Source organism: Vipera berus (assembly GCF_964194415.1).
Source record: "Vipera berus genome assembly, chromosome: 6".
In the NCBI taxonomy this organism is placed as follows: domain Eukaryota; kingdom Metazoa; phylum Chordata; class Lepidosauria; order Squamata; family Viperidae; genus Vipera; species Vipera berus.
The window spans coordinates 79,317,073-79,341,607 of NC_138208.1; the positions used below are offsets into that span (position 1 = coordinate 79,317,073).

The following is a 24,535-nucleotide window of genomic DNA, read 5'->3' on the forward strand; positions in this document are numbered from 1 at the left end:
CAACAGGATAGAATCCTGACCTGTGAGAGGTTTTTAGAGACTGAGTCCTACTGGAAGTCATCACTAAAGCTTCAAATTTCCTAATAGTAGATGAGGTAATAACCCTGGCCTGGACTGTAATATTTTGGGTAGTAGAGTTACATGTGAATGTAACTTTGCCTCTGGCCAAATGTTGAGGGTTAAAATAAAATATTGGGGAAAGGGATTCTTCCTGCTACAGTATATGATTTCACATATACATGCGAAACAGCCCTTAGATGTCTTTAGGAGAAGGCCAGAGGGTGCAAAAGACAGGTGTGTCATGACATGCGAAGACATGATTTTCATCAGCAGTCATGACACAAATTGCATTGTGGAGTGATGGTCCACTTTTGATATCACTGTGGCTTGTGACACATGCCTGGGGATGCAGAATTCAGTCAGGTGAGGGGCCCTTCCCTTCTCGTGGTTAGACAGGGGATAATTGTAATACTTTTCTCAGCTCACCTACTATTTGTGGAAAGGAGGGCTGGCTTTTATTTATTTTATTCCATCTTATTCTAGATAAGACATGAACAGAGAAGAGATGCATGTGAGTGAGGACACTGGGACTGTCTAGCTCTCTCTGGAATATTATTTTTTAAAAAAACAGACCATTCTGGCCTCACTTCTGTAATGTCTATCCGACATATCATATTTTATTGATTTTTCTCTCATCCAGTTCCAAGTTAGTTGGATACAGAAATAAATTACTTCTTCAACTTCCTGCTTCAATTACCAGATTTGTGACTTTTGTGAATAACATAATTTTCTTTCCTTCTTTCTGTATGCCTTTTTTAAAAAGCCCTGTCCAGCTGGATGATTTTGACAGCTATGTCAAGGATATGGCCAAAGATTCTGATTACAAATTCTCTCTGCAATTTGAGGTAATCCCAGCTCAGATATTGACTACTTAAATTCTATGGAAGTAAATGAGTAAATGACCAAATAGTATTTTTAGACTTTTCCAATTCAAAGTGTGTGTGTGGGGGGGGGAGGGATTATTACTTTTTAAATAGTTTAAATATTTTCCTTCAATTTCTTTTTAAAACTTGCCTTGCATGAAGAAGAGAGATTTCATAGTTTCCTTTAAGCAGGGAGATAATCTAACAGCCATCCTTTTTTATAAGTTTTCATTGTGGGAGAAAAGACCTAATACAGTGGTACCTTGGTACTCATCGTTAATTGGTTCTGGGAGGTGTGATGAGTACCAAACAAATTTTTCCCATAAGGAGTAATACAGTGAGAAACAAGATTGTCGACATCGACAAGTTCTAGCTTGTGCATTGAGTACCAACATTGAGTATTCGGATGAAATTTTCATGTCAAAAATTCAATGAGTTTTAAAGCAGTTGAATACGAAGGTACTACCCTAGTAAGTTATCTTGGCCAACCCAACAAACACACACTCAAATAAGTGTGACACACACATGTACGTGTGTGACATGTGTGTATTTATCCCTGATGAGAGATGACTTGATGTAGTGGTTCAAGCACCCAACTAGAAACTGGGAGATTGCAAATTCTAGCCCCCCCCCTCCCGTTGGGCAGAAAGTCAGCTGGGTGACTTTGAGGAAGTCCCTTTCTCTCAGTCCTAGGAAGAAGACAGCCATGGTCAACTACTTCCAAAGATACTGTAGTGTACACTTTGCAAATGTAGGTAGGATGAATGAAGAAATTTCTTCCCTTACATAATTCCACTAATATTTGGTGTAGATAAAAATGTCACTATTTTACTTATTCGAATAAGTACTGTAAGTATTCTTTCCCAAAGATGTTTTCTCCTAGTCTCAGAATTCCTCATTACTTAATCATATTGTTCTTTTTTTTGTTTTGTTGTCCATTTTATCCCACGGAGGAAGAAAAAGCAAACAAATGCTAAGTCAAAATAAAAAGAGCCTTGGTGGAGCAGTGGGCTAATGCCTCCTTAAGTAACACCAGCTGCCTGCAATTAGTGCAGGTTCGCATCCCACCAGGCTCAAGGTTGACTCAGCCTTCCATCCTTCCGAGGTAGGTAAAATGAGGACCCAGATTGTTGGGGGCAATAAGCTGACTTTGTAATAATGCCGCTTGGGGTGTGTGTGAAAGCCCTAACAAGCAGGCATATACATAGAATGAAGGCTACTGCTAAGCTTGTAAGCCGCCCTGAGTCTTCGGAGAAGGGCGGGATATAAATGGAATTAAAAATAAAAAAATAAAATAAAATAAAATAATGGTACATTCTCATAATTGCTTTCCTTGTTGGGATTTAGCCCAGCTATTCTCTGAAAACAAATGGGTTGCTTAACTATAATATTGTTATTGAGTTATCTTGCCTAATGATAAATAATCTGATACAAAATAGAATGGAATGGAATGGAAGGGACCTTGGAGGTCTTCTAGTCCAGCCCCCTGCTCAAGCAGGAGGACCTATATCATCTCAGACAAGTGACTGTCTAGCCCAGGGGTAGGCAACCTCGGCTCTTTTATGACTCATGGACTTCAACTCCCAGAATTCCTGAGTCAGCATAGCTTCTGGGAATTCTGGGAGTTGAAGTCCAAGAGTCATAAAAGAGCCAAGGTTGCCTACCCCTGGGCTAGCCTATTCTTTAAAAACTCCAGTGATGGAGCACCCACAATTTCTGAAGGCATACTGTTCCACTGGTTAATTGTCCTCACTGTCAGGAAGTTTCTCCTTAATTCCAGGTTGCTTCTCTCTTTGATCAGTTTCCAACCATTGTTTCTTGCCCTCTGGTGCTTTGGAGAATAATTTGACCCCCTCTTCTTTGTGGCAGCCTCTCAAATACTGGAATACTGCCATCATGTCTCCCCTATTTCTTTTTTTCTTTAGACTGGTCAAACCTAAGTCCTGCAGCCGTTCTTTGTATGTTTTAGTCTCCAGGCCTTTGATCCTCTTAGTTGCTCTTCTCTGATTTTTTTTTTCCAAACTCTCAGCATCCCTTTTGTGATATGGTGACCAAAATTGGCTGCAGTATTCCAGGTGTGGCCTTACTAGGGTTTTATAAAGTGGTACTAATACTTCATCAGGGACGCGGTGGCTCAGTGGGTTAGGACGCTGAGCTTGTCGATCAGAAGGTCGGCAGTTTGGCGGGTCGAATCCCGAGTGCCGCGTAGCAGAGTGAGCGCCTGTTACTCATCCCAGCTTCTGCCAACCTAGCAGTTCGAAAGCACGTAAAAATGCAAGTAGAAAAATAGGGACCACTCTGGTGGGAAGGTAACAGCGTTCCGTGCGCCTTTGGCGTCTAGTCATGCCAGCCACATCACCACGGAGACGTCCTCGGACAAGCGCTGGCTCTTCGGCTTTGAAACGGAGATGAGCACCGGCCCCTAGAGTTGGAAACGACTAGCACGCATGCGCGGGGGAACCTTTACCTTTACCTTTACTAATACTTCACGTGATCTTGATTCCATGCCTCTGTTTATACAACCCAGGATTGTATTAGCTTTTTTTGCTGCGGCTGCTGCACACTGCTGACTCGTGGTGAAGTGATTTTTCCACTAGGACTCCAAGGTCCCTCTCACAGTTATTGTTTTAAGCCAGGTCTCACCCAATCTGTACTTGTACCTTTGATTTTTTCCTACCTAAATGTAAACTTTGCTTTTCTCCACATTGAAACTCATTTTGTTGGATAGAGCTAAACTTTTTCAAGTTTAGATCCTTTTCAGATCCTGAGTTTGTCTTCTGGGGAGTTGGCTACTCCTGCCAGTTTGGTGTCATCTGCAAATTTGATGAGTTCCCCTTCAATTCCCTCATCTAAGTCATTTATGAAGATATTGAAGAGTACTGGGCCTAAGATGGGACCTTGTGGTACCCCACTGCTTACTTCTCTCCATGTGGATGCAGTGCCATTGAGGACTACTTGTTGAGTACAGTTTGCTAACCAGATACAGATCCATCTGGTGGTGATGTTGTCTATTCCACCTTTTTCTAGCTTACCAAGGAGTAGCTTGGGGTCTATTTTATCAAATGCCTTACTGAAATCTAAGTATACTACGTCCACAGCATTTCGCTGGTCTGCTAGTTTAGTTCACTTTATCAAAGAATGAAATAAGATTGGTTTGTCAGGATCTGTTTTTAACAAACCCTTGCTGGCTACTGGTTATAACTTTGTTTGCTTCTGGTTGTTCGCAGATCTGTTTTTTGATTATCTTTTCTAAGATCTTCCCAGGTATTGATGTTAAACCGATGGGTCTGTAGTTTCCTGTGTCTGTTTATGTCTAAGCATAATGTGTCTGTGTTTGTGTGTTACACTCAGGAACTGAAACTGATTGGCCTGGAAACCCCACATTTTGCAGCGGATCTTCCCATGAATCGCAGCAAAAACCGCTACACAAATATTCTGCCTTGTAAGTTGTTCTTTTAGGAGGGAGTTGCTGTATGTAACACTAGACTTTGTACTGGCATCCAGATGACATGGAATGCCAGCACCAAAGGGTAGCATTGTTGGGCAACTACCAAGACTATATCAGCATATTTTGCCATCATGTACCTTGAGCATCCTGCTTTTCCTATTAGCTTACTTGTCCACTTAACTTGATCTTTCCCTCTGAATGATAGTAAGAATAGGAGTAAATGTACTGCATGGTACTATTTTATTTATTCAATTGATGCTACTGGCTTTTGTTGAGCATAAAAGCATAGCGCTTCTGTAACTTACATTCCTACCATTTTTTTAATGTTTAAATTATCCCATAGTGAAATTTCCTTCCTCCCTCCCTCCTTTCCTCCTTCCTTCCTCCTTCCTTCCTTTCTGGAATAAGGGTAGCATTTTAAATTTTAAGTAATGTGCACCTATGCACAGACAGATACACCATACGATAGCATATTCTCAAGTGTTCTTTGAAATGTTAATGTGCTCCTGGCAATCCAAAAGTAAAGGATTTTTCTGGGCAGTGGTAATAAGGTATTTTCCCCTGCCCTGCATACAAAAAGTATGAATGTATTGAAATATAAGCTACTGCAAATTGATTGATTTTTTATTTTTCCCCAAATCCATGCAAATGTTTGTAAAACTTTCAGAGACTTAATTCCAAAATTTGTGATAAGTTTTTATGTTGATTTCATTATTGGATATGTTGCCTTTTTGCAGATGATTTCAGCCGTGTTCAGTTGGTTTCAATGAATGAAGAAGAAGGCTCTGATTACATTAATGCCAACTACATCCCTGTAAGTAACCTGGACTCAGATAAGTAACTGTATTTTCATAGCTTGGGAAATACTACCCAGAATGTAATAGCAATAGCACTTAGATTTATATACCACTTCACAGTGCTTTACAGCCCTCTCTAAGCAGTTTATAGAATCAGCATATTGCCCCCAACAATCTGGGTCTTCATTTTACTGACCTTGGAAGGATAGAAGGATGGGTCAACCTTGAGTTGGTCAGGATTGAACTCCAAGCAGTGGGTAGAATTAACCTGCAATAATGTATTTTAGAAGAACTAAAGAGCCTCTTGTTGCGGGTTAAGAAGGAGAGTGCAAAGGTTGGCTTGAAACTTAACATTAAGAAAACCAAGATCATGGCATCCGGTCCTCTCAATTCCTGGCAAATAGATGGGGAAGAAATGGAGGTAGTGACAGATTTTATTTTCCTGGGCTCCAAGATCACCGCAGACGGGGACTGCAGCCAAGAAATTAAAAGACGCTTGCTCCTCGGGAGGAAAGCTATGACAAATCTAGACAGCACAATAAAAAGCAAAGACATCACCCTGCCAACAAAAGTGTGTATAGTCAAGGCTATGGTCTTCTCAGTTGCAATGTATGGCTGTGAAAGCTGGACCATAAGAAAGGCTGAGCGCCAAAGAATTGAGGCCTTTGAACTATGGTGCTGGAGAAGACTCCTGCAAGTCCCATGGACTGCAAGGTGATCAAACCAGTCAGTTCTAGAGGAGATCAACCCTGACTGATCTTTAGAAGGCCAGATCCTGAAGTTGAAACTCAAATACTTTGGCCCCCTAATGAGAAGGAAGGACTCACTGGAGAAGAGCCTAATGCTGGGAAAGGTTGAGGGCAAGAGAAGAAGGGGACGACAGAGAATGAGGTGGCTGGATGGAGTCACTGAAGCAGTAGGCATGAGCCTAAATGGACTCCAGAAGATGGTAGAGGACAGGAAGGCCTGGAGGAATGTTGTCCATGGGGTCGGGATGGGTCGGACACGACTTTGCAGCTAACAACAACAATGTATTTTAACCACTGTATCACAACAGCTCTTGTATGTAAACAGTTAAAATTGTCCCTTCTAGTAGCAATTCTAGTTTATGGCATGCCAATTAGCACCTAAGTGAACAGGGTCATTTAAACACAAGAAATTTGCTTCTGCATATTTAGGGACTGCAATACACACACAGCACATGTATGTAAGGTAAAATTAGAGGTAATAACCTCCCACTTGCCTGATGGATTTAACTTTGCAAACATGATGATCCTGTAATGCAAGAAAATAAATGAAATCTGATGCTGGAAACACAGGATAGGTCTTGGAGGACAGCAGAAATAGGCATAGGATGATCCTGGACATTAAGCAAAGCTAGATCAGGATTTGAAATGAACTAGACATGTGTGTGTGCCACCTGCCCAAGTTAGAGACAACTAACACCCACATTCAGGATTGCTACAATTTCAGAAAAAAAGGGCACCAGGTGTAAAGATTCACAAAATTTAAGGGCAACATTTACGTAAGAATTAATCGTTCTGCAGATATCCTTGCGAAGAAACTATAGTCTGATTTGATTTAAAAGGCACTATTTATTTAAAGAGGGACGCGGTGGCTCAGTGGGTTAGGACGCTGAGCTTGTCTATCAGAAGGTCGGCAGTTTGGTGGGTCAAATCCCGAGTGCCGCGTAACAGAGTGAGCGCCTGTTAACTCGTCCCAGCTTCTGCCAACCTAGCAGTTCGAAAGCACGTAAAAATGCAAGTAGAAAAATAGGGATCACTCCGGTGGGAAGGTAACAGCGTTCCATGCTCCTTTGCCGTCTAGTCATGCCGGCCACATGACCACGGAGACATCCTCGGACAAGCGCTGGCTCTTCGGCTTTGAAACGGAGATGAGCACCGGCCCCTAGAGTCGGAAACGACTAGCACGCATGTGCGGGGGAACCTTTACCTTTACCTTTACCTTATTTATTTAAAAAGATATATCAGTAAAATAATACTGGAGTAAGCTTTTTCTTTTGTAGGGTTATAACTCTCCACAAGAGTATATTGCAACACAAGGACCACTCCCTGAGACAAGGAATGACTTTTGGAAGATGGTTCTCCAGCAGAAGTCACACATCATTGTTATGCTTACTCAGTGCAATGAGAAGAGAAGGGTATGTAGACTAAGCAGATAAAATAATATCTGAAATCATTTCCTGTTCTGTGATTCTAGATTCTTTCATGCCTCTTGGAACAAGGAGTCTTGCTAAAATTCTATATCTAGCATTATATCTGTGTGTCCCTTTTATGTCATTTTTTGACTACTGGAAACTGCCTGCACAAGTTCCTGATGTCTTCTCAGCAAGATTTTGGAAATGGGTTTAGGGCTGAGAAGGACTGGCCCAAAGTCGCTCAGCAGGCTCTGTGGCTAAAGCTGTACTAGAACTCACAGTCTTGCAGTTTCTAGCCCAGTGCCATTAGCTACTACATTAAACGGGCCAACCTTCTTGGTGGCCCAGCTGTTCTTTCCTCCAACCCTTTTTTTTGGAAAATGAGGATTCATCCTTATTAGCTGTTCTTACAACAAACACAACTAAAGGAATGGATTTATTGATTTATCTGTAGTGCCACATTCATCTGAGATACAGCTGTTTTTTTTATTATACAGTCCCAAATATTTTTGGAAACAGACTTTTAGCAAGTTTACGATAGATAGATAGATAGATAGATAGATAGATAGATAGATAGATAGATAGACAGACAGACAGACAGACAGACAGACAGACAGACAGACATAGTTAGATGATAGAATATATTGTATGTGTAATATATAGATGAAACCGATGGATGGACAGACGGATGGATAGATGGATGGATGGATATAGATAAAATCTCCATCCATCCATCCATCCATCCATCCATCCATCCATTCCACTGGCTTCAGCTATATATACATACAATTAGCACACAAAGTGGATGGATGAATGGAATTAAAATTACACACACACATACATATAGACACACAAACACACACACACACAATTAATACACAAATTGTGTCTGATTGAGGTTAAATTTAATTCCTTGGGAACTAAAAGATTAGGTTTGTTTCCCCCTTTTGCAAGCTCAAACAATAAGCCATCTTGCTAATCTTGACCCATTATTCATATGGGCTAACAAAACTGGAGGAGAAATCTTAGATAGCCACTTTACCCAATATAGGCCACACTGAGCTAGACAGACCAGCAGCCTAATTCAGCCTAATTATTGTAGGCAGGTTTGCTTCTGTTTCTTCTTCTCAGTAGGACCTAATACAAAAGAGACAAGCACTATCCAACTCAAAAAAGCCCCCACAATGCAGGGGTTGCGTTGGGGTTTTCTGGATAAAAGGGTTGTGTTCACATCTGGATTTGCATGTTCCTTCCTTGGATTCTTTCATCCACTTTGGTGGTTGCCAAGGGAAACCTTTTAAAAGCTTTGTTACTCTGTGTTAACTTTGCTTCCCCCCCCCTCCTTTCCAGGTAAAATGTGACCATTATTGGCCTTTTGCGGAAGAGCCGGTACTTTATGGAGACATCACGGTGGAGATGCTTTCAGAAGAAGAACAAGCTGACTGGATGTACAGGAACTTCAGAATCAGCTATGTAGGTCAATACAGATGGCGTTAGGCAGCTTATAAAGTAGAACAAAATCTAGACACAATCCACATGTTTTTTTTTATTAAAGAGTTTTACAAAAACAAAATTTTACAATATATCCCCAAATCCCTCCCACCCCAAACCCACCCACTTCCCCCCCCCCACTTCCCAGAGCTAAATACAGGATTATAGTTACAATAATCATATTCTAAATAAAAATTATGCATAATATACAATTAACCAAATTCATAATGTGCTTTAACTCCCCTTTAATATAACTACAAACAACATGCTAATAAGAATATCCCACTAAAATCTACTCATAAGCTAAATGGAACTTTTTAGTCCCATATTTGTTCTGAATATAATTTATCCATCTCCTCCAAACTGAAATATATCTTTCCTGTGAATGATCTTTCAAATAAGCAGAAATCTTAGACATTTCTGCAAGATTCGAAACTTTAAACACCCATTCTTCTATAACAATCCACATGTTAATATTACATAAACAATACTTTCCTGTATGTATATATCTAGGTATGTGTTTGGGCAAGTTTAGCTGCTTCCTCCTTGCCTCAGCTTAAAAGCCATAATCCAAAATTTCAGTCAAGAGATCTTGGATCTTAACACAAGACAGATACAGTAAGTCCTCAATTTATGACCACTTCTTCAGCTGCCATTCAAAATTATGTTGGTGCTGAATGAAGGGACTTACAACCTGTCCCAGAAACTTATGGCTGCTGCTCTGCCCCCCCCCCCACACACACACCTTTGCATGGACAAAATTTGCCTTTCGGAAAGAGAAGCAGCCAATCCATCATGCAGCTTTCCTCTAAAGAGGCCACTTATGTGCCGTTCCGGAAGCGAGCGCCATTTTGAGAGCATCCGCAATTCATCGGCTGCTTCTCCTTGGGAAAGGCAATCTTTGGGAAAGGTAAGTGGGGCAAGGCATGACTGGAGGAGGTGGGTGGAGGAGGCCCAAAAGCTTTCAATAGGTGCCTCAATAGGTGGGGACAGGAAACCCTGCAAGGGGTGCCTGGCCAGGTGGGAGTGCCCAGGGCAAGCCATCTCTGAGCTAGGGAGAAACTGCAACAAGGGCCTGTGGCCTCCCAGCACGTCCTCCACCCTGAGACACCTTGTGTTCCGTTTAACGACTGCAATTGTACAGCTGGGATTACGGTTGTTAAGCAAGGCAATCCTGTGGGCAACTTGACTAACCATTGCCACAACGTAGGACCATATTTCTGGGCTCAGTTTTGGCTGTAAGTTGAGACTACCTATAGTCATATCATGGGAAAAGCTCCCATTTTATTAATTAGCCAACAACTTTACCTAAGTGAGACGGGCAGCAAACAAGTCTAATATGTAAATAAAATAAATAATCCCCTGCAAAAGTAGAAAGTTGGACTGGAGACTCTTACCCAGCTCTATCCTTTGATGATTTTAACCTGTGCAAGTGACCACTTACTGGCAATGGCAAATGTTATTCTGGAACCTTTGTGTTTTTCCTTCCACTCAGGCAGATGAAGTGCAGGATGTGATGCATTTTAATTACACCTCTTGGCCTGACCATGGTGTTCCTCCCACTAACGCAGCAGAAAGCATTTTGCACTTTGTACATATGGTCAGGCAGCAGGCAACGAAAAGCAAAGGGCCCATGATTGTACACTGCAGGTAAGTTCTCCCCCCGCCCCCACCCCTCAGAAGTGGAAAATGTGAACATAACATAGCCAGAAGAACAATATCGTGTTGCTTCTTGCTCACTAGCAAACGTGTGGGTTTTGGGGTTTTTTTGCAGTGAAGGGGAGTGAGAAGGGACATGTGTTTTCTTTGCCAGCTTTCCTTATTAGAAGTTGCATTCTGTCTGGTAGAGATCTCATCGAAGTCTCCAACTTGTTGGTCAAAGGGCTTTTCTACTGACAGGCTGTTTCTGTGCCTTTTAAGATGCTTCGATGGGAGCGTTTCACAACAGGCTGTCACTTGCCACCTTAGCTCTTCCTACATTACCAGTGCTTGGTTTTAGGAGTGCCACTATGTATAGCTCCTTATTTGGGGAGAAATTGTGAAGAGGTGCATGGCAATCGTTTCACTATGCTGAAAATCCCAGAATTTTATATGTCTTTATCCACTGCTGTGGTTTTAGGTGAAACCTAGGGCTATCAGCTTAAATTACATTTGAATAGAAAAATAGATTTCTGCCCCTCCTCCTCCTTTTCCTGTTCCTCCTCCTCCTTCTTCTGAAAATACAATATTCCAGCACAATCTGTATTTAATTATTGTCTTACACAGTCAATCACTCATGAGACTCTGAAGGTCAGAATAACTTACAAAATTCAGAAGTGAAACAGTTCCTGCCCGTAGATCTACAGATGAAAACATATGATCTGGTCAGGAAAGAGATTAGGTGAGAGGAGGAAGACCACTAATTCAGACTCTTAATTTCTGATGGAAGTCTAGCAGCTCATGGACTTTGCTCTAAGTACAATGGCTTAGGTGCTACTGAAGCCCTCCTGCAGATGGCCTTGAACTGCAGCAAAGGCTGGATGAGCAATGTAAAATAAAACCTGCCCTGGGGTTCTGTGGGAACTGATTGTCCCAATGTGCTGAACAGGATGGACTGGGGTTTATCTTTTTCTGATTCAAAACATGCAGAAAAAACATGAGGGAAATTGCATATGGAAACCAACCAGATTGTCCTTTTCCTGAAATGCGATGGATGATAAAGAGATGCCCAACCATCAGCTTCTTATAGGCATGGCCAGACCCCCACGTCCTTAATCATGACCCTATCAAATACTTAAGAGTTTTTCCCCTCTGGTATATTATCAAGAGAAATGCTTTAAAAATCATAAGTGCTTCCCTACTTAGGTCTCCCAATATACACCAAAGGTGTTGTGATTCATTGTCAGCCTGTGCTCTCAGCAGCTGAGTCTGATGAATCCCGTGTAACGCCTCTTCTCCACGAGCTGCATTGGCTTCCAGTTGCCCTCCGGGTGAGATTCAAGGTGCTGGTGATGACCTATAAAGCCCTAAATGGCATGGGCCCAGATTATCTTAGGGAGCACCTGCTGCCAGCATCAGCCTCCCAGCGTCCTGTGCGCTCCCACAGGGAGGGCCTCCTTAGGGTGCTGCTGGTCAGGGAATGCCGGTGGGGGATCCCCAGAGGGAGGGCATTCTCTGTGGGCGCGCCTGCCCTTTGGAATGATTTACCTGTGGAACTCCGGACTGCCCCCGACCTGCGCTCGTTTCGCCGGGACCTGAAAACCTGGCTTTTCGATCTATCTGGCCTGGACTGAGGGGGTTTTTAGTTTTAAGTTTTTAACATTGTTTTATTGTTGGGCTAGTATTAATTTAATTTTTTTTAACTCTATTTTTATCTTAATTTTATATTGTCTTTTAAATATTGCCCTGTAAACGGCCCTGAGTCCTTCGGGAATAGGGCGGTATAGAAAACTAATTAAATAAATAAATAAATAAATCTGAGGAGGAGGAGGAGGAGGGGTTTGGAGAGCCTTTGGTGTCGGAGGGAGGTTCTGATGCCCTGCAGGACTCTCAGCCTGGCCCCTCCAGTCATGTTCCTCATGAGGCCCAGCTGTGTGAGCACAAGGTGTCGGACTTAGATGAGTCACAGCTGAATCTATTCAAGACGCTAGAAGCAGAAGGCAATCCAGCAGAGCAGAGCAGAGAAAATCAATGAGGCAACTCAGTGAGAGGAGGAGAAGGCAGTGAGAAGCCACACCTTGGGACTGATAATAAAAGGGGAAGGTATGGGCAGGGCTGGTTACTGAAGGCAACCGTTTGAAGACATTCTGAGAGAGTCCTAGTCTGTTCTTGTTACTTCTGTTTAACTCTTGTTTGATATTTTGATTCATTTATTCTATTGCTTTTTTGTTTGAACTGTAAATAAATTTGGGTTGGGTTTTCCCAGCCTATTGACTGTAAAAAGGAAAAAGGGGTTGTCCCTGATACACAAACACACTACGCATGCCCAAGATGGCGGACGTGCTCGGCTGAGCTCCGCGAGCTCCAGCTGATAGGCGTCCCTTGGGAGCCCCTCACAAGCCCTATGGCTTACTGAGATGGGATTGGGGTTCGTGGTGAGTGGCAGAGAGGCAACGTGGAGGCTGACGAAGCCGGCAGTGGTCTATTTGGACTTGTGTTTTTCGAGCTACCGGCTGCTCGCTACCGGCTGCTGGCTGCTGGCCCTGCTGCCCTCCGGCTGCTTCTTCTCGCCGTTTTTACCTTTTCCGGATCGTCTGGGGCTACTCGTATCTGGCGTGGCGCTCCCTGCTGCTTTCGGGCCGTCCGGGCCACTTTGGTGTTCTCGGGCCGGCTCGGGTTGACGAGGAGGACGCCCGTCGACGAGGAGTACGCCCGTGAGGCTGTCCGGGTGGCGGCGATGATGGCGGCGACGGCGTGGGCGTCGGCCTCGGCGCGGGTCATAGCCCGCGCGATGATCTTTTGGGCTGCGCTCGGCGGTGATGGCGGCGGTGGCGGCGGCCCGAGTCTGGCGGCGACGGTGACGGCGGCATGCTCCGGACGCTCGGGAATTCACCAGCTTGCTTTTGGGCCGTTTCTAGCTGTACCGGCGTTTCTGGGACTGTTGCCCCGTCTGCGGGGGCCGGCTGCTGGCTTTGGTGCCTTTTTTGGGCTTCTGACCCCTTTCGCCGGCGGCGGGACTCCCATGTTGCCCCAGGCCGCCTTGGCCCGCTTCGGTGGTGGTGTCGCCCTCGGGCCGTTTTGGCGGCGGAGAGGGCGACTATTATTCATCTTGGCGGCGATGGTTGGCCTTTATCCTTGCTTCAGGCCGCCTTTTATGGCGATGGCGTCTTCGGACCGCTTTGGTGGCGAAGAGGACGACCGGGGGTTATCTTACCGGAGCAAGGACGACATGGGGCTCCTGCATTATCTTCGGACTGCTTCTGCAGTGACGCCGGTGATTCAGACTATCTCTTTTATTCTGGCCTGCCTACCCTCTTTGCCTTGGACATATTTTCTTACCATCTGCCTGCCTACCCTTGTGATGCCCTCTCCGTGATGTCCCGGTGCCTGGAGGCGGTTACCCTTCCCTACCCTTCCCCCTCTCCCTTTGGATTTTTTGACACACCTGGGTATCGGCCACGGTGGGAGAGTGGCTGGACTTCTCCATTTGCAACCTCATAGAGTGGGAGGCACAGTCCTTCAGTGGTTCTCCTCCTATCTCCTGGGACGCTCGCAGTCGGTGTTGGCAGGGGGGCAGAGATCGGCCCCTAGGTCTCTCGTTTGTGGAGTTCCTCAGGGGTCGGTTCTCTCGCCTCTCCTGTTCAACATCTATATGAAACCGCTGGGTGAGATCATTTGTGGTTTTGGAGTTGGGTATCATCAATATGCCGATGATACCCAACTTTTCTTTTCGACCCCAAACCACCCCAGTGATGCCCTCGCTGTGATGTCCCGTTGCCTGGAGGCGGTTCGGGTCTGGATGGGGAGGAACAGACTTCAACTCAACCCTGACAAGACTGAGTGGCTGTACATTCCGGCATCCCGGGACATTCAAAATGTTCCATCTCTTTCTATGGGGGGTGAGCTCTTACCCCCCATGGATAGGGCTCGCAACTTGGGAGTCCTCCTAGATTCACGGCTTACCCTGGAAGATCATATAGTGGCCGTGACTAGGGGGGCTTTCGCCCAGGTTCACCTGGTGTGCCAGTTGCGGCCCTATCTGGACCGGGATGCCCTGTGTACGGTCACTCATGCGCTCATGACCTCTCGCCTTGACTACTGTAATGCTCTCTACATGGGGCTTCCCTTGAAGACCACTCGGAGGCTCCAACTGGTACAGAATGCGGCCGCGAGAGTTGTCTTGGGAGTTTCCCGGTACTCCCATGTTACACCTTTGCTCCGCGAGCTGCATTGGCTGCCAGTTGTCTTCCGGGTGAGGTTCAAGGTCTTGGTTATGATCTTTAAGTCCTTACATGGCATGGGTCCGGGTTACCTCAGGGACCACCTGCTGCCGGCGTCAACTCCCCTCCGCCCTGTGCGTGCCCACAGAGAGGGCCTCCTCAGGGTGCCTCCGGTCAGGGAATGCCGACTGGTGGCCCCCAGGGGGAGGGCCTTCTCTGTGGGCGCTCCGGCATTATGGAACCAACTGCCGGTGGAGCTCCGGATGACATCAGACCTCCGAACCTTCCATCGCGGCCTGAAGACCCACTTATTTGAATTAGCTGGTCTGGCCTGATGGGGGATTATGGGTTTTTAAATTGTGGTTTCTAGTATTGTATTATTGTTTTTTTTAACTGGGCACTGGTTTAATCTCCTTTTAACTTTTGTATCGTTATTTATATATGCCCTGTGAACCGCCCTGAGTCCCTAGGGAGAAGGGTGGTATACAAATCAAATAAAACCTAAACCTAAACAGGGCCAGTCGTAGGCTAGAACAGAACAAAATGATGTGTTGTAATAGCAATGAACATTAGAGGGTGGGATATATGGTATGCTGTGATTATGGACATTTATGGAGTTTATAAGATTTCCCAGAACAGAATGCAAAATGAGCCTACTTCTCAACTCATAAGCAATGGTGTGTAACGCTATGTTTGTTTTGCAGTGCTGGTGTAGGACGAACCGGGACCTTCATAGCATTAGACCGGCTTTTACAGCACATCCGTGATCATGAATTTGTAGATATACTGGGAATGGTGTCCGATATGAGGTCTTATCGGATGTCCATGGTTCAGACAGAGGTATGACGTTTACTTATGGATGTTTCAAACAGCCAGATTGATCCATTTATTCGCTCGATGTCTCCTTTGGTTACTCAGAAACATATAGGCCTTCGTCCTGCAGTGGATGGACAGACAGTGGCTAGAATGATGATTAGAAAGTATAGAATATTGAACATCGCACTATAAAAGATGTAACCGGCATAAATGGAAAGAACTGAAACCAGGAGGAGAAGATAAAGCAGCTGTGCCTACAAAGGGTGAACATCTGCGAGAGTGCAAACATGGCATCACCACCATCGTTTTTTGCCTATATATTTATTAGCTCTATCCCAACTTTCATTCAGGAGTTCAAAGCAATGTACACAGAGCTCCTTCTATCACGACAGCCATGTGTAGTGGATCAGGCCGAGAGAAAATGGCCTCAGCCATGAAGTGGCAGGGATGAAGACCTGGTCTTGGGAATGCAGAGGGAAGGCATGAACCGTTAAGGAGAGAAATTTCTGGAACAATTACTCAGTCCTAAGAAAGGGGAAAACATGAGGGAAAAAACCCTCAAGAACCCCACCTTGATTTGGTATAAAAAGAAGATATAAGATGGGGCAGAAAGAAACACCTGGCAGGCTTTCAAGATTCTGTTATTCTGCCCAGCAACTATAAAAACCATGATTCAAACCATACCTGTTTCTCGGCCTGTCTCAACGAGTTAACATGCAAAAGCTGGCAACTTTGACAGCTGTCAGTGAGCTGCGCCTGCGCGGTTGCTTGACAGCTGTCAAAGTCAGCCGTTTGCTGCGCCTGCGCGGAAGGGAAGCGGCAGCCCGTTTGACAGCTGTCAGCGGGCTGCCGCGTTTCTCCTCACGAATGTGTGAGGAGAAGAAACCAGTTAACGTTTCTATAACAGTTAATATATAACAAAAGCCATTCATTACTAAGGTGGGCTTCAGCCACATATCTGCGTGTGTATGTCCAGACAGACGTACAGTACAGACACACGTAATCTAGAACCAGCTCCTTGACATGCTAAGTTTTATGGGCAGTTGTTTTAACGTATTAATTTCTGAGGGAGAATTTAAACACGACTCCCCCTCCAAAAACCCCATTGCAATCTGAGATGGTACAGTCCAGCAGCAATTTTACATTGCTATTTGCATCGTAATCCAAGTGTTATTTTTTAAAAATTTATTCTATTACAATTTTTTTAAAAAAAATACAGAGACAACAACATACAGAATGACTACTACACAAACCCAACCAATTATTTTATTGGTCAAGCATAAAAAAAAGTCACACATACAATTAGGAAAAAAACAGTAAACAGGGTCATACTAAATTGATATACATCAGTTAAATATGTCATTAAGACTTTATGAAGTTAGGTATAAAATTGTTCATTCTTGTAAAATGTTTCATCTGTGCCAGAGGGAAATATATTGTGTTGTTTTTGGATTACTAGAAAAAAAATAGCCTTTTCAAAAAAAAAAAGGTAAACATTCCTTGAATCCAGAATTTCATGTGGGATAATAATACTTTTCCATTTTTCCAAAATCATTCGGCTGGCTGTTCCTTATGCATCCAAGTCATTGTTACCACCTTGAAGGTCAGGTCTGACGCTGGTCCTTTTAGATACCTTCATTTTCCATTTGTTCATCAAGTTGCTTTCAACTAACCTTTCTTCCCAAATATCCACAGATGAGATATTGTCAGCTTTTGTAGGGATGTTGAAACCCTGCTGTTTGCCAGCTGGTCAAACCTTCTGCTCCTCTGGCAAAGCCATGTTATGTTTTGCCTCCTTCTCTTCTTACACACAACCTCAGTAGGGTGCTGTCATGCTTCAACAAATCAGGTCTGGCTTATTGAATGCCCCAAATGCGTGACAGCATGAAACCCCAAAGAACAGGATACTATGCACTGAATTGCCCAGATTGGCACAGTAGGAGAATTAAAAGCATACTTTATCACAGCTTACAGTTTGGGTAGCTGTATCCCCAACACTAGATCGGACAAGTCAGGTTTACTGTTTTTGGCTTTTATTATTTGGATAACAGTTTTGTTTGATGCCCTGTTAAGTTTGACACACGTTCCACCAAGAATTCCCAATCAATCTTTCCCCAGTGTGACACAGTTCAATTGCAGTACAGGCAACACAGCTGGTTAGTGTCAGATCGCTACTCAGATGTGGGCTGCAAATATTCAGAACCACCAAGTGTTGGCAATAAAGAGTTAATGTATTTCTTGGCTGCCCCCTGCTAGTCATCTGCATTTTTCCAGTTGTGTTAGTCCTAGAACAACAGAAAGTTGGGAAAGATGTTCTAACCTTTTCATCCATTTATCCATGAGTATATCTATTCTCATGTCCAGAGCAAGCTGAGCTGTGAAAAACTCACATAAGTTTGGCCACTAGATGTCAGTATCTTTTTAAGGAGAAAATTTTGAGCAGCTTTTCTGAATTTGTTTCAGTATAAACCTGCAAATCAAACATTGTTCTCTTTCCATCTGGTTTCAGGTTTCTTTATACTGTAGAAAATTAATCCTCTAGCTTCATCACGTGGCCATAACCCTCCTTGATGAAACAGAGGCAAATGTTGTGAACTCATGGACTGTAAATTGGTACTTTGAAGGATATTTTTAACACTCCCCCAGACCTGTAGTAGAAGGTCTTGTAAATTTGAGATACCTGTCTATGCTGGATGGGGAATTCTGGGAGTTGAAGTCCAGACATCTTAAAGTGGCTAAGGTAGTCAAAAGAATGGTTTACGCCAGGGGTCCCCAACCCCCAGTCCGTGGACCAGTTCCGGTCTGTGGCATGACAGCAAACGGTCTGCACAAACAAGCAAAGCCCCATCCATGGGATGCAGGCAGTACATAAAACCACACAGTCTGCAGCCCATCGAAAAACCTTTCTCCACGAAACCAGTCCCTGGTGCCAAAAAGGTTGGGGACCTCTGGTTTACACTACCACAGTGTTTCCCAAATTCAGCCATTTTAAGATGTGTGGATGTCAACACCCAGAACACCCATTGCTGGCTGGATTATTCTGGGAATTAAATCTTATCTTAAAATGGCTGAAGTTGAGAAATGCTAATCTGCAGAAAAATAAAGCAAACAGAACATTAGTTAAATCATAATGTAATATTCACATCTGAATTCTGGAGGAAGTATAGCCAAGAATGATATTTTGAGGGGCACTGACAATTCTAGGAAAGTTGGTAAAAATCTTGTAATAAAGCTGGCTCTGGGACAGCAGCACAAAAATAATGGAGAGCAGGGGATCTTTCAAATATATTTATATATATATATATATATATATTATATGTGTGTGTGTATATATATATGGGTGACTGGAGGTGTTTCTCCTTCTACAGGAACAATACATTTTTATTCACCAATGTGTGCAACTGATGTGGCTAAAGAAGAAACAGCAGTTTTGCATTAGCGATGTCATATATGAGAATGTCAGCAAGTCATAATTCCAGGTCACAGGTGGTAAGTTAAGAACCTTTTCTTGGGTGATTGTGTTCCCATGGGCTCATGCTTGTTGCTTAGGCAGAAGCCACTGCAGCCATAAATATTAATATGAGGTCTTTATTTACTGTTCTATGCTTTGCAGTGAAGCTCTATAAATCAGCTGCAGGCTGCCCTTTACAGAAAAATAGAGTTTGAAGGGACTTTGGAGGTCTTCTAATCCAACCCCTACTCAAGCAGAAGACCCTATACTATTCCAGACAAGTGGCTTTCCAGTCTCTTCTTAAAAGTCTCCAGTGATAGAGCAACCACATCTTCTGGAGGCAAGCCATTCCACTGGTTAATTATTCTGTCAGGACATTTCTCCTTAATTGCAGGTTGCTTCTCTCCTTGATTAGTTTCCATCCATTGTTTCTTGTCTTGCCTTCTGGTGCTTTGGAAAATAGGTTGACCCCCTCTTCTTTGTGGCAGCCCTTCAGATATTGCTATCATGTCATCCCTAGTCCTTCATTTCACTAGACTAGACAAACCCAATTCCTGCAACCTTTCATATATTTTAGCTTCCGGCCCCCTAACCATCTTTGTTGGTCTTTATTGTACTCTTCCCAGAGTCTCTACAGGTTTTTTTTATAACATGGTTACCAAAACTAGATGCAGTATTCCAAGTGTGGTCTTACTAAATCTTTATAAAGCGATATTGATTCTGTCCCTCTGTTAATGCAACCTACAATTACAGCTTTTTTTGGCTGTTGTTGCACAATGTTGTGACCTAGCAAAGACCAGAAACTTGCATCCAGGCAGCCTGTTTCAATCTTTTTTTAAAAAAGCATAATACAGCGATATATTTATATATATTATTGCACTTCTTAGGGGGACAACAGCTGATCTATTTAAAATTTTCCAATAGGTGAGAGAAAGCATTAGCACAGCAACAGCAGTGATCATTGCTAAAAAAAGGAAAGTGTTAATGCAGTACATTGTCGATTTGCATTTGTTAATGAGCAGTCAAATTAACCACAAAGCAATTTCCTGAAATATTTGAGGAACATTAAAAGGTCTTGGTGCTGGAAAACCCTAGCAGAGATGGCTGTTTTTCCATAATGGTCACCAGCAGAGGGAGCCATATGATGGACAAGCCTATAAATGTCCACCTGAATGGACTTTGATTCAGCCTTATGATCAGTTGTGATTTAAAGAGCTTAAGCTTATCTTGTGCTATTTGTTTATATCCTGTCCAAGAGAGATAAACAGAATGCTTTGAAAGTAAATTCAAAAGCAACGGGACTGTAACATAATTAGAATATCTACAAAATAGATACGTAAATAAATACTTCCAAAGGTCAGGTTGGAAAGTTGATCCCGTTTCATTAAAATGGGTAGAAAAGGGATCCAATCCAACTTTCTTGCCTATTCACCTTTTACTGATCAGACTGATTGATTGATTGGATGGATATAATTCCTTTCATTCAGGGGCTTAAGGACATACCTTGTAGAGCGCCATTTAGAACTGTTCAAGCTTCTGTTCACGATACTGGCAAACTGGGAACTTGAAAGGCTCAAGTTTATTTGACTTTTTTTTCCTAGTAGCTTAAAATAATTAACATGGAGATCAAAACAAAAAGTAAATTAAAGTAGATATAAAACCAATACAATGCTCTGAGTTCCTTTCTGAAGGGGGGGGGGGAAACAATGTAGTGGTTGGTTGGTTGATTTTGATTGATTGATTCCACAGAGACTTGCAGTATACATTTGCAAAGGGGAGATGCTCCATATTCAGAGGTCAAGCCTCTCCATTCTGCCTGGTCTCCTACCTGATCCTTCCTTTAAAAGTCATCTAGCTTTCCAAGGCTACTGAACATGATTGTCCCCCAGGGCTGTTTTGTCTCCTGAAGACTGGTATATTTCTGCAACGCTAAAACAAATAAAAAAAGAGAGGCATCCAGACAGAAAGCATTTTGATGTCCTGTCAAATTCATGACAATAAAAAACATATGAAATAATTCAATATAAATATAACTAATCCAGTCATACAGCGTGATGCAGTCAGTGAAGACAAATAATGGGTGAATAAAGGATCTAACTCCATCAGGTCATGGAAAGATGTGAATATGTAGCTTGAGAGCATGTAATATGCAAATAGGTATGTGTGTTTAAAAGGTTAAAATCTGACTGTTGGAGCATTCAGAATCAGAGGCTTTCTATATTTGTAAAACTCTGGCAGCAACAGGTTTGCTGAGTGAAAGTTAGCTTTCCGGGAAAAGAAAATATGTAAAGGCATCTATGTGCATTGTGGCTATATCAAAGGATACTTTACATTCAAGACTCTTTTACAAAAGTGTTGGTTTATCTAAGGCAGTATTTCTCAATTATGGCAACTTAAAGATGTGTGGACTTCAGTTGCCAAAATTCCCTAGCCAGTATGGCTGTCTAAGGAATTCTGGGAATTCAGTTCCACACATTCTTTAAGTTGTCGAGATTGAGATGACTCCACTGAATTGTATTATTGTTTAATGACAACAGGTGGATGATCTATCAACATCATCATCAGAGTTATGAAGGTATTGTTCTTCCAAAGGGGACCAAATTATTACTATTAGTTCTTATTTTTCTTTCTCTTTCTTGCAGATGAAGCTGTAAAATACATCCATCTTCCTTGGCTTCCGATTTTAATTCTCTCCCCCTTCTTTTTTTTGTTTTTGTTAACTGCTTTCTGATTTGCCATGGACAAGAGCTGCTTTGCAGTACATGGACAAATGAAAAAAAAGTATATTTTACATCCAGAAGTTCTGGGGAAACATAGCCTTAAGGAACCTGCAGTGTCTTGTTTGGACTCTTGATCAATTTTTTTAAAGTTAATAACTGGACCAAACTCAACTCGGGGTGACAGCTCAAAGGGACAATCTAATAATGTGCATAAATGTAATGTGCTCTGGATCATTTTATGTTGTTTCTGAAACAAATTTGTTTAATATTTTTAAATTTAATGCACAGGTTAAGCTTAAAAGGTTACCGAATGTGCAATATTCCAGATTCAGTCCAAACTGCTGCGGGCTTTCTCCATGTACATCTATGGAGCAACACGGACTCTATGAAACACAGGAACAGACAGGGTTAGCATTGAGATAATAACTCATTAGCAAGGAAGGAAGGTTGTAGAAGCTGGAAGAAAAGCTGAAACGTTGCTACTGACACAACATCCTTGGCAGGACTCTCCAGCAAGGAAAATCAAGACTAGCCTGATCGAAAGCTAGAAGGTGAAGGAACAGATTTCAGCATTAACTGCAACTTCTTAAAGGGTCAAAGGTCACAGTTATCCTTTCACAGAGATTTGGGCACCCTGAATCAAAGTGTTCTTTTGCCTATACAGCCAAATGGGGAGAGAAATTCCTGTGCACTTAGATTCAGAGTGGAGCTATGGATAGGCACAATGTGCTACTAGGTAGGATTCACTTGAGGGATGAGCACCATGGGTGTACTGATTTTTAGTTGTTGGGATCCATCTTTGCTGCATAGACATTTTCCATTTGTTTGGTTCTGTTCACTTCTGTGTAAAAAAAAAAAGATGCTTGTCATTTGGGGCAGAGAGATAAGGTGCCATGCAGGATGCAACTTGATGGTGCCAACAGGCTGAAAAAGGTCAAAAGATACAAGGATTTCTTTTGGCATGCTTGGTGCATGCAAATGATTGCTTCATTCAACAGTTACTACCAAGTGCCAGGCTTCAGTTTATTGCAGGGCATAAATTTTCTCCTGGAAAAGTTAGTGTGACTAGTTCTGGGGTTCGCTCTCCCCTTTTCTTTGGTTTTTGTATCAATTCCATGTGTCGTTTTGTTGTGCTATATGAGTGCTATCAGCGAAGGCATTGGTGGTGTTTTTTGATGTGACCTTCTGCTTTCTGCGCTTTGGTTTAACTTCCATTTCATTGAAAACTTCTGAAACAAGTACTGGATCTACGGGAAAGAACATTAAATATGCCAAGAAGGGATGTGCTGGATTTATATGACAGAAGCAAAAGTACACTTGCGTTGTTTCAGGGCGCCATGTTAAAGCATTGGACTAGGATGGAAATGACTTGATCTGAAATCCCTATTTACTCATGAAACATTCTGAATTTATTTGCATAAGATGAGCCCCTGGGTTCCTATACAACCTCTGAAAATTGGCACACGCTTCCATATACTCTTCAAAAGGGTCACAAACTATAATATACTTTTTGATAGAAGGCAATATTTGTAGCTCAGGGTCAAACTGTGCAGTCATTGGTGCTCTTTGTGGTTTTCTTGCAGATGTTTTATTACCAAACTAGGTAACATCATCACTGTTAAAAGGGAGTCGGGTTTGCTCTTATTTCTATATACTAGTGGCTTGCCTTGTCAGTGTGGATGGGAGTGATCTTGGTGGTTCCTTGATTAGGCTGTTGTTTACTGTTAGATTGTCTATATTGCAGTTCCTTGATTGGTTCTATTTATTCTAGCCCCAGAAGAAATAACAGGAGTCATCTACAACATATAAGGACTGTAAGAGCCACTTTGTAGGACAAACAGGCAGAAGACTAGAGGAAGGTATCCATGAACACTAACTAGCAGTCAGAAGACATGATGAAAAGTCCCTAATTTCACAGCATATACAGACTCAGCCATGGTTTCAACTGGGAAACTGCAAGCATCCTAGAGCAGGGCTTTTCAACCTTTCCACCCATTGTACCACTTTTAGGATATGGCAACATCCGAGTACCACCAGTCGCCTAGCAAGGTGTCAAAAATTTGATGACCCCCCCCAAAAGGAAAAAAAGTGATGAAGTACAGGTACAGTTTGCTTAGTGACTGTTCGAAGTTACAATGACACTGAAAAAAGTGCCCCCCAAGCCACAGCCGAGCAAGATACCTGCCTGCCCACCCGGCGGCGCTCTTCCTCCTGTCCGAGGTTTTCATTGTTGGCGGCGGGGGTGGGGTGGGGGTGTGTTTGGTTTTTATTCCCCCCCGTCTGCTGGGTGGTCACTTCACATGACCCTGGGACACTGTGACCGTCATAAATATGAATCAGTTGCCAAGCATCTGAATGTAAATCATAAGACCCTGGAGATACTGCAACATTCCAGCTGATCGGCGCTTCTTCTGGGCTCAGCAGAAATGCCAGGATCAGCGCCGAGCTCCAGATGGAGCCTGGCGCTGATCCTGGCACTTCCGCTGACCCCTGACAGCCCCGAAGAAGTGCTGAACTTGGCACTTCCACTGAGCCCTGACAGCCCTGCAGCTCCAGCCATCTCTCACTCAGGCTTGTGCGCTGCTGCCACTGGTTCAGCTCATTCCCCTCCCCTGCTACTTTTCTAGGATGGTCGCATACCACCTGCCAGGTGCCAATGTACCACAGGTGGTACCCGTACCACTGGTTGAAAAGCCCTGTCCTAGATCAATCTAAGTAAAAAAACAAAACGGTAGAGAATTCCAGGAAGCCTGTCACTCAGATATATCAGCCATCGACAGGCACATAGAGATAAACAACATCTAGCTACCACTCAAAAGAGACAATTAAAAAGCCAAAAAGGAAACAAAAAGACCAAAACGGCTCCTTACTAG

At 43.1% G+C, this 24,535-nt stretch overlaps 2 protein-coding genes across 3 annotated transcripts in view; one reads left to right on the forward strand and one right to left on the reverse strand.

The window, feature by feature from the left end:
- Window positions 1-22,170, forward strand: part of PTPRO (protein tyrosine phosphatase receptor type O) — a 38,500-nt gene extending 16,330 nt beyond the window's left edge. For both annotated transcript variants that reach the window (XM_081331816.1, XM_081331815.1), the window contains 9 exons: window positions 824-905; window positions 4,275-4,365; window positions 5,109-5,185; window positions 7,195-7,329; window positions 8,677-8,799; window positions 10,313-10,467; window positions 15,380-15,515; window positions 18,860-18,980; window positions 21,585-22,170. In XM_081331816.1, the coding sequence (XP_081187942.1) occupies window positions 824-905; window positions 4,275-4,365; window positions 5,109-5,185; window positions 7,195-7,329; window positions 8,677-8,799; window positions 10,313-10,467; window positions 15,380-15,515; window positions 18,860-18,964 (904 nt within the window). In that variant the 3' untranslated portion in view covers window positions 18,965-18,980; window positions 21,585-22,170. The remainder of the gene's footprint in view (window positions 1-823; window positions 906-4,274; window positions 4,366-5,108; window positions 5,186-7,194; window positions 7,330-8,676; window positions 8,800-10,312; window positions 10,468-15,379; window positions 15,516-18,859; window positions 18,981-21,584) is intronic.
- EPS8 (EGFR pathway substrate 8, signaling adaptor) overlaps window positions 1-24,535 on the reverse strand; it is a 270,753-nt gene that overhangs the window by 75,457 nt on the left and 170,761 nt on the right. The gene's annotated exons all lie outside the window — the stretch shown is intronic.